Source organism: Gopherus evgoodei, chromosome 1 (assembly GCF_007399415.2).
Source record: "Gopherus evgoodei ecotype Sinaloan lineage chromosome 1, rGopEvg1_v1.p, whole genome shotgun sequence".
NCBI classification, from domain to species: Eukaryota; Metazoa; Chordata; order Testudines; family Testudinidae; genus Gopherus; species Gopherus evgoodei.
The window spans coordinates 60,588,396-60,608,842 of NC_044322.1; the positions used below are offsets into that span (position 1 = coordinate 60,588,396).

At 41.6% G+C, this 20,447-nt stretch overlaps 1 protein-coding gene across 3 annotated transcripts in view; it reads right to left on the reverse strand.

Moving 5' to 3' along the window:
* The window catches only part of NAA16 (N(alpha)-acetyltransferase 16, NatA auxiliary subunit), a 93,642-nt gene that overhangs the window by 13,793 nt on the left and 59,402 nt on the right, over positions 1-20,447 (reverse strand). For all 3 annotated transcript variants that reach the window (XM_030565919.1, XM_030565911.1, XM_030565928.1), the window contains one exon: positions 60-132. In XM_030565919.1, coding sequence (XP_030421779.1) covers positions 60-132 — 73 coding nt within the window. The remainder of the gene's footprint in view (positions 1-59; positions 133-20,447) is intronic.

Genomic DNA, 20,447 nt, shown 5'->3' on the forward strand with positions numbered 1-20,447 from the left:
TGTTAATACAGGGATTAGTAACTGAAATGTAGTTTTAATACCTGTCTATTGAAACTTACCATATGGACTAAAAAAGTCACAGGTTTTCAGAGAGGCTTCGTAACCAGTAACAAGTTCTTGAATTATTTCTACCTATACATGAAAAATATAAATTTAAAAGTTTGCCTTAAAATATTATATATGTTGGAAACAAGCTCATGTTCACACTTTTACAGTTATAGCACATCACCTAAAAATACACTGAAGCAGTGTTTATGGAACTACACTACAATAAACATACACTTAACTGGGAAAAATATTGGATGGATCATGTGCATATTCTAGAAACAACGATGAGGTGCAGGGCCAGCCTGCAGATCCAGCAGAGCACCTGAGGGTAGCGGGTGGGGGGGTGGCAAAAACATCAATTTCTGTTCCTCATCACTTTCACAAGATACTGTTTGTTCATCTATGGTAGCTGTTCTACATTTTTTCCTCACTACATAGTCTTGAAAATGAACTATCAAAACTCAGTTAACTGTATTTGATTAGTCACTCCCTCCCAATAGCTGCTTAGGAAATATTTTAGGTACTTCAGTTTTTGAATGCCCAACTTGAGACAACTTGAAGAGGGTTTGTTTCTGAAGAGGGCTGCAAGTATGCTTCTCTTAAGGATGAAGGATGGAAAGGGGTCTCTGGCTGAGTCCCTGTGAAATGACTATCTGAATACTGAGTTATTAATTAAGAGGGCAGTCAGAACCTTGGTTATATGACTCAGATTTTTAAATCTAAATAAAGAGGCCTGATTTTAAGAAAGTTGGTGCTCAGCACTTTTTGAAAATCAGGCCCCTTCACTGTCTAATGTTGGTCACCCAAAAATTAAGGCACCTGAAATCAATAGTCTATTTGAAAATTTAGATTACAAACTGAAATTTGCATTGTACAATCTTGATACAAATATACTCCCTGTAAGTAGTTGTGTAACATCATAAGAATCGATTGATTCTATTCTAGAGCAGACGATTTGGTAGTGTAATGCATCTGCTCCTGAATGCTTTAAAATTCTTTAGCGCAATTCATTGTTTTGTAGCTAGGCTAATTGAGATTAAAAGTTGCCTTTCAAGTCTAGCAAGTATCCAACTTCTCAGGGGAATAAGAATAGAAATTAAGATGAACAGAAAGTTGTAATATGCATACAAAATACATTACATGCTGAAAAGCATTTAAATTTTGGGCTGAGCATGGTGCATATGGGAGGGGACAACTATGGACCAGTTAAATAAATGCATTAGCTTTTCACCGCCTAAAGATGTAAGTTGAAATCTGAATTATTATGCATAGAAGGCGTTTAGTGAAAACAATCTTCTCTCTATATAAAACAAAATAATTACTAGGAAAAGAATAAATGATGGAAAAATCCTGCAAAATTAGCAAGATTTAAATCTGATGAAATGTGCAATATTTTGAAGACATACTTCTAAAGGTATGAAAACTAAAAACAGAAAAACTAAAGGTCACTCTAGAAGACTAAGTGAAGTGGTCAGAAGGGCTTATTTTAGGTAAACACATACCTATCTTAATGTGCCAGGAAATACCAAGTCTCATTTTTCAAAGTAAATTATTTCGGATTGGATCTGTTAAGTCCCATGAAGCCATTGTGAACTCTTCAAAAAGGGTTATATTTATGAATGGTCATAAAAAGAGAGTTTTGGAAAAATCTCAACGGAAGTCATGTTTTAGGTAAAAAAATAAAAAAATAAATTCTTAGGACTTACATACTAGCCCTTTTTTTCCCCATAGGCCTAACTTTTAACGAAGGAGAAAAAATGCTCAAGTGCCACATAGGCAAGTAGACAAAGGAGAGAAAACATATTTGGTACTGCTATCAGACCTGCCACCTTTCATTTGTTGAAAGGACCTTTAAAGGACCAGCAGAAAACCTCTTATACCACCCTTTTCTTTTTTTAAGAGAATATTAAAATACCGAAAATATCAGTTTCCCCTTAAGCAGCAAGTTTGAGGTGTATAGCTACACTACGCAAACAGAACATGCAGGGGAGGCTCCAGACCCCAGCATGCCAAGTGCTTATTTGGGGCAGCATGCTGCGGGGAGCACTCTGCTGGTCGCCGGGAGGGCGGCAGGAAGGCAGCCTTTGGCGGCGTGCCTGCAGAGGGTCCGCTGGTCCCGTGGCTTCAGTGGACCTCCCACAGGCGTGCCACCGAAGCCACGGGATCAGCGGACCCTTCGCAGGTGTGCCTGCAGGAGGTCCACCGGAGCTGCAGGACCGGCGACCGGCAGAGGACCCCCCGCGGCATGCCGCTGTGCTTGGGGCAGCGAAATGTCTAGAGCCTCCCCTGAGAACAAGTCACCTTTCCTTAGTGCTTTTCATTACTAATCTGAAGTGCTCCCAGACTTTAAATTCTTCTCATTTAACTACTGAAAAACTCAGATAATTTTTGTTGTTGTCAAGAAGCTTTACTAGATTGAGAGGCTTGAGCCTATTTATGTCAAGAGGAATTAAATCTTCATACTGACTTCAGAAATACTAAATATGCTTCATGAACCCATGTGAGCATTTTCTGGTTCCTGTAGTGACACAGATTGTACTAAATTGCACCTGCTCTTTAACAAGATGCGAAGTTCTTCCCCCGGCAGCCTCAGCTCGCTGTGCCACCAGCACTCTGGGCAGCGGGGCTGCGAGCTCCTGCCAGGCAGCACAGCTGCAAGAGCTGCCGGCCTGCCCCAGTGCTCTAGACTTCTCAGCAGCGTGGCTGGCTCCAGCTGGGCGGTGCGGCTGCCAGTCTGGTGCTTTAAGCAGCATGGTAAGGGACGGGGGGGTTGGATAAGTGGCAGAGGGTACGGCGGGGGAGTCAGAGGACAGGGGGCTGTTGGATAGGTGTGGGAGTCCTGGGAGCCCTGTCAGGGGACGGGGGTTTGGATAGGGGTCAGGGCAGTCAGGGGACAGGGAGGTTGGATAGGTGTTGGGGCCCGGGGGGGCGGTTGGGGTGGGGGGCCCAGGAGGAGGCAGTCAGGGGACATGGAGCAGGCGTGTTGGATAGGTCAGGAGTTGGGGGGGGGCAATCAGGGGGTGGGAAGTGTTAGGGGCCGGATAAGGGGCAGGGGCCAGGCTGTTTACAGAGGCACAGCCTTCCCTACCTGGCGCTCCATACAGTTTTCGAACCCTGATGTGGCCCTCAGGCCAAAAAGTTTGCCCACTCCTGCTCTAGGAAGAAGTACCCATTTCTTCTTTACTGCAACAGGTAACCTTCATAGTAATCAGGACTTAGACCACATAGAGCTACAGGTCAGCGTTTGCATCCTGCATTCTATCTGGAAGTATTATTAAGCCAATGCAGACTTTTGACAGGTATAACATGACCTAAACAACTGCCACAGTTAAAAAAGCAGATCACCACATTCTGCACTAATTGTAGATTCCAAAAAAACCTTGAGTGGATAACTACCACCCTGGTCTCCAAAGCACCTGCTCTTATGATCTGCTCCAAATGTGCTCTTATGACATTTATATAACACGTTTTCACAGATACTACTCAGTCAAAATATGAGCTAGTTATATTTGAAAATGAAAGCACTGAATTATGAAGCTAAGCAAAGCCCAATTATATCCTAAGTAAACTCTGCATTGTTTGTGTTTCTCAAATATATATATTTATTGTACAAACTTAAATGCAAATAATGTGTATGTATCTTAAAGTCATAAGTTATTTGTTATAAATGAATAGATAACGGATTTCCAAAAATTCACACAAATGCATTTTCTTAATTATTTTACTCTTGTGCATACATAGCTCTTCTTGAGTGGACTAGGACTGAAAAATAAACTGTGTTCTCTTACTTAAGAGATATCATGGGGGAAATTAATATGCTTCTGTTAGTGTGGTAACTAGTCAATTTGACAGACAAGAAGATTTTTAAATAAATCTTTTCAGAGACAAGCACAAAAACTATCCAATTCCATTTTTAGAGACTGCAATGACATGTTAAAATATTGATAAAACTATCTTCTGAATACTGAGTTAATGACATCTTGTATTACAGCATAGTCAAAATATGTTGCATCATGCTAAACACTCAAGATGGTTAACTAAATCACTGAATTAAATGACTAATGCATTAAAGTAAAATTATTCAATATTTTACTTTATGAAATTGTAAATGAAAGCAAAGAACAGAAGAAAAATGGAATATAGTTTTTAAAAATTCACCACTGTATAACTTAGCATTTCATTTTAAGTACTTAAACAATGCTAGTTTATCAGCCATGAGCACCAGTTTTAAGCAATGCCTTTTCAATTTTTTACAGCAAATAAAACCTTAATAAGTATTTCTACTGCATAAACCTATTAATACAAAAAAGTTTTAAATAAATATTGTATTCCTCAGTACAATTTTCAGGAACAATCAGCACAATTAACATTTTAGCACAGATTTTAAGCACTACCTTCTGATTTCATAGGATATAGGGCAGATATATCTACATTTTCTTCTTAGAAAGACTATGTTCAGTTCTATTTTCTTGTATGGTAGCCCCAGCAACTTGGAACAAAAGTAACTGAGATTCTTTAAAAGTAACGTACGTTGATTTCTGCACAGTACTTTGTGAAATCTCAGACTGAATTGGTCTTGCGATTAAAATTAAAGGCCACAAAAAATTCAATAAACGCATATGTTGATTATTTATTAACTGAACACACGAACGTGTGATTACAGCCATGCAGACACAAAGGCCTCTTCTACATGAAGAATATTTGCAGTGTTTTTTTCCTGCACACATACTGCTTTTAGCATGGCTTAATGATATGGCTATAAAGACACTTGCATCCTGTTCATACTATGGCTTTTGCTGTTATAGCGGGGGTAAGGGGATGTACTTGTGAAGAAGAATTCTCACAACATGTTCAGAGTAGACGGATCGAAACGGAGGATATGGTCTTGCCTAGACTGACAACAAATGAAGAGGAGACTAAACAAGTAGGGAAGGGGGAAAGATACAGCAGCCAGCAACAAGATCATATGGACACTCAAAGGGGTGTGCAAAGCATAGTTGATTTTATAACTATAAAGTGTATACATTAAATGAATACATAAAAATAATAGCCTTGATTTACTTTGCAAGACCACAAGAATTAAAGTTGGTCAGTTTTGTGGGAATTTTTGCATGAAAGGAGGTGGTGGTTTAGCAAAGCAATTCTGCGTCATGACCTTTTCCTTGATAATACCTAATAATCAGACATTTTGGAATCTATCTTGATATTTGAGGTTTAAGTGTACTAAGTTTTTATGTGTTTAAAATTTAACTCTTCATTGTTTTGCACTGTTCTTAGTAATTTAGATAAGCTGTATTTTTTAGTGGTTAATGATAAAACATATAAAAGCACCATACAAGACTTAAATAGATATTACTTGTCTAGACGACTCTAAAGACAGCACTGTAGAAAAGTGAGTGAACTTGTCTATCAATTTTCTATTCCCAAAAGCAGCTTATATATTATGCATTCGGGTTCTCATCAAACGCCGTAAAGCAAATATTTTTTCCCAATATTCTAGCCTGTTTAAAGTGTTTTTTTCTGTAGCAGCGAACAAATGATGCCAAATGGTTTCTGTGGGATGCTGAAGAGTGACATTACATAACTCTCATTCTTGAGATATTTTTGAACTAAAAATATTTTAAGGTCCCAGCAGTTTCAATTCTTCCTCCTCTGTAAACTGTAAATTGTTCAAGATTTGGAGGACTGAAAGAACTTGCCTGCAGAGCTCAGGCTGCTATACTTCACCTTGCATCTTAATTTTTCACAGCCTCACCAAACACTTATAGGCCATTTCAAAACTATCCAATCTCACTTTCTCCATCTAAGAGTCTGAAGAATATCAAATACAAGACGAAACATTCAGGATTCAACAGTGTAAAGGAGAGAACATCCAGGGTATGAAAGTATTTACTTGATACAGTCAAGTTTGACTTGAGACAGCGATGTACTGATTTCATCACAGTCACGCAAGTTTCTTTTGTCTCATTTGTAAAGCTTCCATTACACAGTCTACTGCATCATTCCTATAAATTAAGTCCACAGCATAATGAACAATGTAATAAGCACACATTAATCTCTCCTTATTTTTACTTACCTTACAGTGGTAACTGGAATTCTTAAAGATGTTTGTCACTTCAGGCATGCATGAGCTCCTTTTTCTTTGATCGGAGTCTTTTTGGTAGCACTGCCCATTTGATCTACACACGTGCCCTAGCTATCCTCATGCCCTGTACCGAGGGCACAGGGCAGTGTCTGACAAACCACCCTCAGTTCCTTCTCTACTGCTAAGGCAAAGACTCCGAAATGAAGGGGAAGGAGGATAGATCGTGGTGCATTCACAGGGACACAAATCTCAAAGAACTGTTACAATACAAGGTAAGTAACCGCTTCTTCTTCCTCAAATAACATCCCTGAGGATGCTCCACTATAGGTGGATTCCCAAGCAGTACTACCTATAAAAGGTGGTGTATTGCAGCCCAGTCTAAGATTGTTTGAAGAACAGCAGTTCCAAAAGCAGCATCTGCCCCTGAGGCATGAACCAGAGAAAAATGGTCTGAAGAGGTGTGAACTGAAGCCAATGTAGCAGCTCCACAGACCTTTACAAATGAAACATTCTTCAAAAGAACTGCAGATGTAGACTGTGATCCAGTAGAACAGGCTGTAACTGTCGGAGGGAGCTAAGAATTAGAAACCTCATAAGATAAATGCAGCCAGAAACTCATCTGGAGAGCCTTTGGGTTCAGATAGGGCCCCCTTTAACTCTTAACTGTGAAAGAAACAAAATCTGTGAGAAGTCCTAAAAGTCCTAGACAGAAAGCCAATGCTCCAATGTCTAAAGTGTGAAGAATGGCTTCTTCTTTGGGGTAGTGAGGCTTAAGAGTAAAAAACCAGGAATTAAATGTTAAATTACTATGGAAATTGGAGGTTACCGGGGCGGGGGGGGGGGGAAGAGATTAAAAAAAGGAAGTGGTCTGGTAGATACCCTTCCTTGTAAAAGGCACTGTAGAAGGTTCAGCCATTAACACCCCTAATTAAAGTAAGAGATTGCCATTAAAAAGGCAGTTCTCACACAAATTTAACAGGGAACATTTGACTAGCAGCTTGAAGTGTGGTTTCATGGGGGAGATGAGGACAAGATTCAGACCTCATGCTGGGGTTAGGTTCTGTGACATATGGAAAGAGTTGCGAAGCCTTTAATGAATCAAGATTAGTAGGTGAGCAAATATTGAAAATCCTGTCACTGGAGAATGGAAGACTGTAGTAGCAGCTACATGAACTTTAACAGAAGTCAAAGCTGAGCTCTCCAAAGCAAACAAGCAGTCCAAAATGTGTGACCGAATGGAATCAAGAGGGGAAAGACCCCACTAAGTGCTCCAATGTTGGAATCTCTTCCATTTCTACAGATATATGTTTTTCTAGTAGATGACTTTCTGCCACTCTTGAACAGCTGATTTCTATTCCTGACAGCCATCTAGGAGCCAAGACTTGAAACGCACTACAGAGAAGTTGGGACAAAGAACCTTCTACGTGTTGGATCAGAAGATCAGGTATCAGCGGTAAACAAACTGATGGGCAAGATGAAAGGAGAACTAAAGTATGGGAATTAAATTTGTTTCAGCCAGGTTAGTGCTATTAGAATAACTCTGGCTTTGTCTTACCTGATTTTGGTCAGGATTTTTGAGTAGCAGTAGAGTCGGAGAAGAGGCCTACAGCAGGTTCCTAGACTAAGGGATAAAAAAGCATTGACTAATGAATGAGGACCCAGACCTGCCCTCAAACAAAATCTTTGCCATCCCCACCAATAGGAAATGCCAAAGGGGTCTACTTCTGGAGAATTCCCAGGTAAAGAATATCTTCTTGAGGGTTGAGCATACTTTTCCCACCCAAAACCCTTCAAGTTCATACGCAGGCTCCTTCCCAGAAATTACTTCTCTCTCCCTCAGCTCCTCCGTTACCCCTGACTCCCCCCCGAGCCTTTGCACTGCTTTCAAGGGGTGCGGGAAATACAGTTCAATACTGTAGTTTAAAATTATTACTCAGAGTTCTGTATTAATATGCCTAGTAAGGAATATATTTATCAAAAAACATTTCCTGTATTTTTTTGTTGTTGTCTGTATTGTTACAGACATACTTGCTGATGGGTATTTTGAAATAAATTACCAAAATAACAAACTCGTGTGATTATATTGTGTTATTTTGACAAATAAAATATGCAGAATTTAAAATATGTGCAGAATTTTTAACTTTTTGGTGCAGAATTCCCCTAGCAGTAAGAACTAGCTCCAGGGCCATACCTTTAGGAGGGACAACTTCCCGTCTCAGAAGTGACCCTTAAGAGGGACAGAGAATGGGATTGGGAATGGAAACAAAGTATATGGAGTAATCTGATGTTACAACCTCCAGAACTCACATGTTTGAAGTGATTACTTCCCAAAATGGAAAGAAATGAGAAAGATGTTCTCAAAGGGCTGGAGAAGGTGGGTAGAACAATGCAGCTGATATCTGCAACCCTCGAAAGGAATCAAAATGATTGTTTGCCCAAAGACAAGGGCTGTCACACTAGAGGCTGGAGGCCACTTCTTTTCGAACAGAGGCCTTTTCGTAACGGGTTCTAATGATCTGCAACGGACCAGAAATTGAACACAGTGAAATATCTGTGCTGTCTGTGGCCTGGTATGCTTTTTTTTTTTTTGATTGGTTTGCAAGGATTTACATTCCAAGCAAGTGGAGGGTGCTCCTGAACCCTACAAAGAGTGGAAAGACTCATCAATGGAATCATTATAATAGTTTAAAAGGGGAGATCTTAGATGGTGTTTTGGACCTCTCTTGGGATTCCTGAATATTGTAGGCAGGGGGCACAACCCATGACGACTGATGGACATTGATTGGGCTGCCTTGTCGGCTTCATTAAAAGATGTTTGCAGTGCTGTTCTTGCGATATTTCGAGCTGATAGTTTGGAATTGTTCTTGCTGTTCTTGAGGCAGATGGTCAATAAAGGAATTTAATTTGGTGTAGTTTAATTATATTTATCTATTAAAGCTTGATCGTTAGCAATACTAAATTATAATGTAGCAGATGAATAACTTTTGCAAATGATTAAGTCCAGTTGTTTCTGATCCTGAGGTGGTATGGATCTGAAATGGTGCGGATCTGACATGGTCCTATTTCATTAATTTACAGCATTGTCCACCAGCGAACTCGGGGCTGGGTTGAGAATAGGTACCAAGAACCCTTAGATGGAATAAAATTACTTCTGTCCACTTTTACATGTTGGGGGCACAGTAGCCATGGTTTGCCATATCACCTTGGCTTGTTTGACTAAAGGACTCATTTATGGGTAAAGCTACCCTACCAGGAGAGACAGCCTAGAGGATATCCACTAGCTTGTGCTGGGTCTCACAGATCTCTACAAAGGGATTTTCAGGGAACAGGCAATTCTTTTCATGCCTAGAATTGTCTGAGCACAAAGGAGGAGGGACCATAAATGCCTTGTCAGCTGAGGAGAAAGATATGTTAGTCTGAGGAGTAGCTTCCTCATCTGCTCACATCTCTTATTCCTTGAAGAATTCCCCTTAAGGAGGACAATGATGGGAGGAATCAAGAAGAATATACATTTGTTTCTGCTAGTTCTCACACTGAACAAGTATTTAGATGTACTAGAGTACTGTTTCCCATAGGCTTCCCAGGGATCCCAGAATGACTGAGGAGGCCATACAGGAAGCGGGGGACACCCAGTGGGGTTCAAAACCAGGGAGCCTGCAGACTGTACTTTGCATATCTGTATCTTGGAGTTTCTCTCACAGAACAACATCCAGGTGTAAGAGCTCTGATTGGTAACTGAGCAAACCACACACAAAGATTTTAGTCTGAGTAACTGCCCTCATCATAGTCCAGAGGAGGGGAAATTGAAGAGAGTAGAAATTGAAGGCATTTTTGCCTGGGAGGAGGGGTGTACCAGGGAGTGCTGTGATACTGGAGACAAGAAAGATAATGTGTACTCATGAGCAGAAGGGACTCAGGTTCATCAGAAATGAGGAGTTCAGGGAGCCTAAATTCCTGCAGTACTAGGGTCAACTGAGTAAGAGGAGGCTGGCAAAAATCCAAGCCAAGTGGTGTCAGTACCAGCAGCGTTCTGGTTTCAGAATGCGAGGCGATCTGGGTGCCTGGTAGCCTTGCCTACTGTAGAGGATATGGATGGTGCTGTAGGTTCTGTAGTCAGTATCAGACCCCTTGAGGCTCTGAAGTCTCTTTTGTTGTCTTCATGGTGCCAAGCTGCGATGGGTACTGTGGGTCTCAGTCACTCAAAGCCTTATTGGTCGGTACAGGCCATTGATATTGAAAGAACCTGGAGTCTCAGCAGTACTCTTTTTAGGACATGTGGTCTCTGAAATAGCAGGCCTCTGAGGTGACCTAGACCTCGTACTGCTGACTTTGTGAAGCAATCTAGAGCTTTTTGAGGGGGAAGTCTTGGAGTCCTCCCCTTCCAATTATTTCCTCAGTAGAAGTAACAGGTGAGTGGGCTACAGTGGAGGTTGAAAGGGCACTTTTGTTACCAAAGACCTGTTGTACAGGGGTGGTATCTGGGCATGTGCCTGATCAAGGCTGCAGGAAGCACTATCATGAGAAATCTAAGCTTTATCTTCCTGCTCTTTCTAGACCTACTCCCGAACCCAATACAAACTTGACGGCTACAATGGATATGGATGTCCCCCAAGCAGTGAAGACAGTTAGAGTGCCCATCACTAACATGGAGAGATTCCAACAAGTTAGGCTCCATTTAACCCCAAGACAATTCAGCATATTCCAGATGACAACCTCTCGGGGGGGGGGGGGGGGGGAATGTGTGTGTGTGTGTGTGTGTGTGTGTGTGTGTGTGTGTGTGTGTGTGTGTGTGTGTGTGTGTGTGTGTGTGTGTGTGTGTAAACAAACTTGCAAAAGGTCCCTCAAACTACATACAGAACTAAATAAACTAGTAAACCAACTCAACAAAATTACCACCTATACTAAATTATACAGGACAGCTTAAAGCTTTACTTTAAGAAATGGGGACCGCCAGTCTTGCTCTGTCTCAGGCCAACACAGTTGAAGAGGACAAACCACCCTCAATTCCGACACTGCCCTATGTACCATTGGTAAAGGGTAAAAGGATAACTAGGATGCACATGCGGACCAAACAGGTAATGCTACCAAAAGTCTCCAACCAAAGGCACATGCACATCTGAAGTGATGCATCTACTCAAAGAACAACCTTCTTTTTTTTATTTTTAGGTATTCCATTATAAGAGTTTTCTGGCTCCGATTGGAAGACTTTCCATAGTTTATGCCTTAAACACGTGGTTGACAAATCGGATCACACAGGGCAACAGAAGTTTTACAACTTGTTGCTGTGCAAACAGAAATAAGGGAAAGTAGTTGGAATGGAGTAGAAGGGCATGGATTTTTCCACACTTTTCCTTGCTGAAGTCTTTTCTAAACCTTCTTCAAAAAGAGAATAGATTCCTAATTTGTCTCTATAGTAAGCCTTCTTGGCTATTTTCCCTGCCAGCCCCAATGAGTGAATTTTCTCTATCCAACAAGTGCGATCTATTTTGTCTGAGTTCCTGCTTATTTGAGTTGATCTGTAAAACAATCATTTTGGCTGTAAACAGATATTTACTCACTGCTATCCTAAAAAGGAATACCTTTGAGCAGGAGGAATAAATAAAAACTACCAGCTTTGCCATAAACACATAGTCAGCTTGTTAATTCTTATTAATGATCCTAGCACAGCTTGTAGAAAAGAACTTTTACCATTTATTGTTAATTAAAGTTTGTCCAAGGTGTCAAAGCTAGCTATCAGCTCTACTTCAGCGTTTCTCAAACTGTTGTTGGTGACCACAGATATTTCACAAAATACTTGCTGATAATCCACAAAGCTGGCTGGGTCATATGATGCTCACTCTCCCTGTTTCCAGCTACTAAGTCACATTAAAAGATGGCTGAAATTAATACTTGCTTAGTATTTCCTTCCAATGTAAAATATTGGGATGTGTGTCACAAATGGGAAGGAATGTGACACCTTACAACAGTGGCTCAAACTTTTTTTCACTGGTGACACCTTTCACATAGCAAGCCTCTGAATGCGACTCCCCCTTATAAATTAAAAACACATTTTATATATTTAACACCATTATAAATGCTGGAGGCAAAGTGGGGTTTGGGGTAGAGGTTGACAGCTCACGACTCCCATGTAATAACCTCATGACCCCTGCAGGGGTCTCGACCCCGTTTGAGAACCCCTGGTTTACAACAATTTCTGTATCAAGAGTTGGTCCACACTACATAAAGTTTGAGAACCCATGTGCTATTTAATGTTATATTTCTATGCCTGAAAAAACAACATGCAACTAAGCCAGCATTGTTAGTTCTTTAACTCCACGTCATTTACAACTCCAGTTTATGAACAAGTGACTGTCCTGTTCAGTAAGCCCAACTTCAAAGTCTTTCCAACTACAGAATACATCCAGTGCAGTCAAAGACTTTGATTTTAATATTGTGAAAAACAGTAAATTATCTAGGACATCCTCTTCAACATGGGGTAAGTCTTTCAGGTCTCCTATGATGTGTGTCAATACTACAAAAATTTTGTATTAATTTTCTGGCAACATCACAAACTGTCTTACATAGGGTGCAGAGGTTTTTAACCATCATGCCATCTAATTCTGCTCTAAGCAAGTTTTCATAACAGTGCTAGAACACTTATGTCCTGCTTACTCTAACACACTGGGGATAGGGCTGGTACAGGTATACTCAGCAAAACAAGTACATTTTCTATTGTACACAAAGTCACTGAATATGTAGACCGTCTGAAACAATAATTCATGTGCCTATCCAGTGTAATGAGCTTTTTATTCCTTTGATGGAAGATATACAATTGCAAGCTTTAAGACCCCATCAACCCTACAATTTTTACAGTGCTTTTAATCAGTTTGTGACACTGTTGTCTCCGAACATGGTTTGCGCCAACATACAGTATAACAATTAAGACACTGTGCCTAACAAAGTTTGAATATTTCACACTGATTTTGACAGTAGGCATGGTCTAGCACTAGTGTTGTCGTGCAAATCAGTCCTAGCACACACATTTTGTGATGCAGATTGTACCACTAATTAAGTCAACATAAGTGGGTTAGCCAGTTTGGCTCTCTCTCAGGTATCTGGGAAGACACATATCATAGCGGTTCACTCCTTGTGCCTGTATTTCAGGCAATATCCCTTACACAAAGCCATTTCTACAAGACTTTACTGACTACATAACTCAGAAGCATTGAGAAGGTTTAAGTTTCTCAGCACTTCCTATTACTGGACACTACAAGTTTTCTTACCATCAGGCAGGACTCCACTGGTATTAGAACAGTTGGAAGCGATAGTGTGGACAGACAACAGTAATAAAATCACTCAGGCCTTATTTACATCAGCAATTCCAAGAGTGATACTGTTATGATACTGTCCAGCAGAAGCCCCAACGGACTGAGAAATGCAGGGCTCATTCAGATTATGAACAGAATTTCTAGTGTCTTAAATTTCATAAGAATGGATTTCCTCCTGGATAGTGTCAATAAAATGGTAGTTCCTGTGGAACGTCTCCAGCATCATTCAGTTATGAAAATACTGAAAAAATGTGATGCAGGTTTCTAAATAATTTTGAAACATCATTTAAACACACATTTAGTATACATTACATTTAGAGTATTATAACTAACCACTGGTACTTATGCTCAGGCCTGGTCTACACTTCAAATTTAGATTGACCTAGTTACATTGCTCAAGGGTATGACAAAAATTTTCATCCTTGAGAACTCTAGTTAAGCTCAACACCCAGCATAGATATAGTTAGGTAGAAAGAAGAATTCTTCTGTCAATCTAGCTACATCCACTCAGGGAGATGGATTACCTACATCACTAGAAATATCCCTCCCATCAGTGTTGGAATCATCTACACCAGGAGTCGGTAACCTTTCAGCAGCGGTGTGCTGAGTCTTCATGGATACACCCTAATTTAAGGCTTCGAGTGCCGGTAATACATTTGAATGTTTTTTAGAAGGTCTCTCTATAAGTCTATAATATATAACCAAACTACTGTTATATGTAAAGTAAACAAGGTTTTCAAAATGTTTCAGAAGCTTTATTTGAAATTAAATTAAAATTCAGATCTTATTAGTTTAGAATGATCCTAGCCCTTGCTTTTCCTTGCTGAGTTTTCCAGTGTCTGGTGGCACGTATTTAGATACTTTAAGTCGTACACAGGCTTCTGAGTTATAAGTTGATAACCAGCTGGTAAAAGGTCAGCGGCTAGAACCCCAGATCGGCAGCTGAGGTGAGTGGAGCTGGCGGCTGGCAGGGCTGGAAGCCTGGACCCTGGCAGGGGGCCTGCACTGGAACTCCAACTAGAAGCAAGGTGAGTGGGGCTGCGGGGACCCTGGCTGGCAAGGGGCCAGCAGCCAGAATCCAGAGTAGCTGGGGGCTGACCACTAGAGTTCTGGGGTTTCCACCACTGGCTCCTGCCAGCTGGGGTCTCAGCCCGCTGCCAGCCTGGGGTTCCTTCCCCCAGGCCAGCAGCTGGGCTGACTGGGACCGGCAGCAGGACCCCGGCTGGCAGGAGCCAGTGGTGGAAACCCCAGAGCGGCGGCAGGCTGAGCAGCGCAGCCCGCCACTGCTCTGGGGTTTCGGCTGCTGGCTCCTGGCCAGCTGCGGTCTCAGCCCCCCCGCCATCCTGGGGTTCCTTCCCCCAAGCCAGCTGTGGGTGCCGAGGGGGACCCCAGCTGGTAAAAGGCCAGCAGCAGGAACCCCAGAGCTGGGGCAGGCTAAGCAGCTCAGCTCGCCCCATGTGCCATGAAAAATTAGCTCACATGCCACCTTTGGCACACATGCCGTAGGTTGCTGACCCCGATCTACACTATAGCTCTACAATGACACCTGTAGTGTAGACAGACTCTCACATAGTTACAGATGCTAACTATTACTGATGCATCACATGTGAAGCCAAAAACACCTATTCTAAGGCTGCCTAACAATTCCCATTATAAAAAAAATGGTTCACATGTTTAAATTTTATCAAACCTCAACTAATTAGGTTGGAATTTTCCATGATTGGGGCTTGGGGTTTAATTTATTTTTTGGAAATTCAACCAAACACAATGTAGCAATTTCCAAGAATATGACTGAAAAGTTCTGCACTGTTTAAAAAAAAAGTTCAGACTTAACAATTACCATCACTTTCTTGTGCCATGATGCAGTAACTTGAAGTTTTGCAGGGAGTAGCCTGGGGGTCGGACTGGTGCTTTTTACTGTATTACTGTCCCCATGAAAACTCTTCCAGATTTGGTCAAATTACAAACTGCAGCGGGGAAGAGGAATCCCATTTGCAGAGAAGCTATAGATCTTGTTAGAGGCTTTCTCCTTAAATTTCTCAATGTTCCAGTTACAACATGCATGCTCCTAGATGCCACTGAAATGCCACTGATTTTTTTCTCCATTGCTTTAAAACAGTCACACAGAACTGGATGAAGACAGACAAGATCCTCCTCCTTCTCTTTCTTTCCCTTCTAAACACCCTTCTGGCCTAGGTGAAGTGGCATTGCACTGGGAACCAGTAGACTAAGTTCAAATATTACCTCATCTATTGACTGGGGTTAATAATTCTATGTACTTTATAGTGCTGTTAATGAGCAACTGATACAACTTTAGTATCCTCCAAACGCCATGCAGTTAGGCTTCTGAATCTGTGGGGCTGAATCAAAATTGCAGAGAAATCTGGATAGTAAACTAACTTCCAAGACACCCACATTGCACTATTAATAAAATCTACAACTACAAAACCTTAAGAACTAAACAATCGAAACAACTACAAGATAGCTGCATAGGTACCCTAAAACAGGAAGAAGCCATAAGCATGTAAACAAGTCCCCTCAAACTTTCAGACACACAACATCTGAAGACACATGCATCTGTCATTACACATTTCAAGCACTTACTATTGTATAAGGATTTTTGAAGAATGTTCTTTAAATGGTAGTCTATGGATGGTCTATACAACAATGAAAAGACTTAATTTCATATAACACTACCTGGAAGTAAAAATCCTATAACATCTCTAAAAATCCTATTATCTCTAAAGCCATGTTTTGTTTAGCAGGGAATCAAACTGTTAGAGGAAAGAGGGAAATTCTGTTAACAGGAAACACTTTCAGCTCTCCAGGATGAAGAGACAGCCTTTTCTTTCAATATTACGAGTTAATATTGCTACTATATTCTAAACTGATACGAATACAAAAAAAACTTGTATTTAGCTATCTTATTAAAATAATTTACCTGTAATTCTTATTAATTCAATAGTATAAAGATAAAGAGATCCAGATAAGGAAGGCTAGAATGCATTCTAAAATGAAATTGCCTCATCACCAGGCACAGCACACTTCTCTATAGCTGAAGCACAAATATCAGTATGTTTTTGGACCAGATTATTAATAGAATAGCAAAGAGAAATAAAATCCCACCTCCACAAGAGATTGATGAAGATGGGGAATGGGGCGGGGGGGCGGGGTTATAGAAAAATCAGAGTAAAATGTATCTGATTTTTTTTCTGGAGGCAGTAATTAAAGAATATAAATGTAAGGCTGAAAAGGATCTAGGCAGGTCATCAAGTCCAGCCCTCTGCGCTGAGGCAGGACCAAAAATGATAAAAAGTTAAAAAAACCTGAAATATGAGGAAAGGTTAATAAACTAGGTATGTTTACTTTTGAAAAAAGAGTTTGGGACCTGATAAGTCTTCAGATATGTTAAGGGCTGTTATAAAATTAATTGAGATCAACTGTTCTCCATATCCACTGAAGACAGGACAAGTAGTACCTTGTAAACTGTAGTAAACTGCAGCAAGGAAGATTTATATTAGATATAACTCTGTCCAACTCAGAGTAATCAATCACTAGAATAGGCTACCAAGGGAGGTTGTAGAAGCTCCATCATTGGAGGCTTTTACAAACAAGTTGTTCAAGTGACTGTCAGGAATTATCTAAGTTGACTTGGTCCTGCCACAGCACCGAGGGCTGGAATTGATGACCTACATTCAGCCCTACATTCCAGAACACTGATGTGCATCCTTGATTCCTGAGGGGTCCACATTCTTTGTGTCATGTGTTCTCCCATGTGCACTCCCCTTGTGATGACTGTCCTGTCTGGGGAGAATGGGAAAAAGGACACAGATCTGTCACGGGTCTGTCTACCACTAGAGGGATGAAAGTACCTTAGGGGAACTATCTGGCATGTCATGTGGGTGAGTAGACACTATGGAGCCACATCTGGAGGCAGAGAAGGAGATGGAAGCAAGTGAAGGCGGTGACACACATGCACAATGCCATGTGGCCAAGGAGGAAGAGGCATTGAAAATGCTGATGGCTTACCACGAACCTCAGGAATCGTCTGTGGCCCAGATGGATGTCTATGTGAAAATAGGTATCCTGCATATCGAAAGCTACAAACCGCATGCCTTCTTCTAATGACGGGATGATAGCTGCTAAGATGACCACATGATACTTTTTGAGTATCAGGAGGTAGGTTGACTAGAACCCCACCCCTTGATAGCCTGGACGAACTGCCCTATCACCCATCTTTGTAGTAAGGAGTCCACCTCTAGGGTGAGGATGCTGTTATAAGAGTGGTCTTTAAGGAAGGATTGGGGATGGGGTTGTGAATGAGGTAGCATGATGAACTCAATCATATAGCCATAGTGGATGACATTTCACACCAACTTGTCCATTGTTATTGTACTCCAAGCTGGTACAAAAAAAAAGAGTGCTAGATGACCCCCAAAGGGGATGGTGTAGTAGAATGGCAGTAAGGAAGGTGGATGACAGACAGCTCTCTAGTGTTCTGAGAGGACTGCATGTGTGAGGAGAAAGGCTGCGATGGTAGGCCTGGAGGGTGAGATGGTTTGGTCCTTTGGCACTTGCGTGGTAGTTTTATGATCGCTGGTGGAAAAACTGGGAAGTCCTGTACTGTTGTTGTGTGGGTGATGAGCAGTAGAATTTACGCTTAGGCACAAAAGTGTATAGACACTGAGTGAGCAAACTGTGGGTCTTGAATCCTTCAGGATGTGGAGGGAATCATCCATTTTCTGATTAAAAAGATAAAGATTCATCAAAAGGGAGGCGTTCAATGGTATTTCGAACCTCCCTGGGGAAACCAGAGGAATGAAGCCACAATTCCCTCCGCATGAGGGTGTCCATAGCAACGATGTTGGAGGTGAGAATGAACCGGAGACATGGTTAGCCTGCCCCACACTTTACATCCTCGGACGAAACTATGACGCAAGGGTGCACGTGTGAACCAACAGACACTACTACTTTCAAATTCTCCAGCTCTGGATGCACGTTGCATGTAAACCCTCAGTGAAATATATTAGGGACCATCACTCGAAGATGACTTTGCCATTGTCACATCTGTTTTATGAGAGCTTTGACCAGATGCTGAGTACTGTGCCTAGCATAGAACCAACAGTAGCACACAATGACCTGCAGATCTCAGAATCTAGCATGGGAATGGGAGTCAGCAGCAGGCTCCAGATGAGGCCATCAAAGAGAGTCTGGTGATGAAATCAGTCCTGGAGGAGGGTTTGTCACAGGAGCAGCTGCAGCACATCCTCAGACTGTACTCAGAGGAGCTTTTTGATGGTACCGCCAAGATAAGCAACTCACCATGGAACCATCAACAGAAACTGAAGAAGCAGAGGTCAACCCATAGCTAGGTAAGTTTCTGGCTCCATTTTTAATTAATTGCTATGGAAGGGATTTTCTTCTTATGAACCAAAGCAAAAATCAGTGCAAGCCCTGGGCAGCAGTTTATCTGCCAATGGCAGATTGCAGGCCAGCTCCTCAGTATCCCTCCCCTCCCCAACCTCGAATTTAAAATGCATATCAGGAAGTACAAATGTGACAAGCCTCCAAAAATCATGTTTTACTAATAATGGGCAATTTTATTTTATTTTTTTTGGGGGGGAGGGGGAGGTTAGGACATGCTGGTTTGTTAAAAAGTGAGAACATTACATTGCCCATCTTGTAAGCAAGCTGTACCAATCCAATGAAGTAAGAAGTCACCTGCAAGCTCTGAACTGCAGAAGGGGGTGGTAGTGTCTGAAATGCAGTCGTTTCAGTTAAATGTAGTGCACGGGTGATGAAATCATGTGTCTGAAATATGTCTGGAAGTCTGAATGCAGTCCAGAAATGTACTGAGGGGTGGGGGAGGGAAAGGGGATGCCAGTGGAGTTTGTGTGTTCATACGAAGTCAAAAAGGCTGTATCAGAAGCCATGGGGAGGCACCAATAACATGCAGAAGCTAACATCGCATCTCATTGACTCGCTTATGAATTTTGACCTCATCCTAGGTTCTGATAGCAGCAAACTTTTTCAGTAGCAGGAACTCCAGATAGGCAGTCATATTTCAGGGAAGGGCGTATTTTTCAGGGCACCTCGGTAGCTGATCAGCCCATTCCACTCACAGATGTGCGCTTCACAGTGGCATGAACAGTTTGCTTCCCCATCAGTAGCTTGGAATAGATCTCTTTGCTACCTTGGAGCCACCAGAACTGTTGTGTTCTCTAAAATGTGGAATGCCTCAAATGACAGAGATGGCTTATGTAGAACACCATGGCAACCACCTTCCTACACAGTCCAAACTGGTCCACAATTCTTAGAAAAAAGTGGTTGTGATTTTTAACTATTCACCTCTTTTTAACTCAGCTGTGTCCAGGGAGCCTCCGAGGTCTGAAGCATCTCTCTGACAATATATTGAGGTACAGTTTTACAAAGTAACATTTTATGCCCTCAAAATTCCAAAAGGAATTTGTGTGCTCATGTACTGACACACTCGAGACAATAACTTTCTGTTTCTTCTCCTCTTTCAGGACCATCGACTTTGGCAGATCATAGTATCCTTGACAACTTGCGTAACTAGAGTAGAAGACTGGATCATGGTACCGTCATGGACTGGTGCAAGAGGAATCATTTCTGTTGAACTTACAGTTGACATTCTCGATAAAGCCAACAAGCAGTCCAGTACCAGAGAGAGGGACTGACTGCAAGTGGAAAGGCAAGATGAAAGGCTCAGGTTGGTTTCACAGCTTGAAGACAGATTTCAGCAAAGGCTCAGACACTTGCTTCACAGTTCCTAGAAGAGGAATGGTGGCTAAGGATGAAGACAGCACACTACAGAAAAAACTGAAAGGCTGCTTTTAATAATGGCTGCAAAACTGCAGACTGATGCTGTGCCAGCCCCATGACTTAAGTCCTCTATGGAACAGATACCCCATGCAGTCTGTTGTATGAGCCTCCCTGCCCCTCTGCCCTAGCACCCAGTGCACAGCAAATGTGGAAGGAAAGAAGAA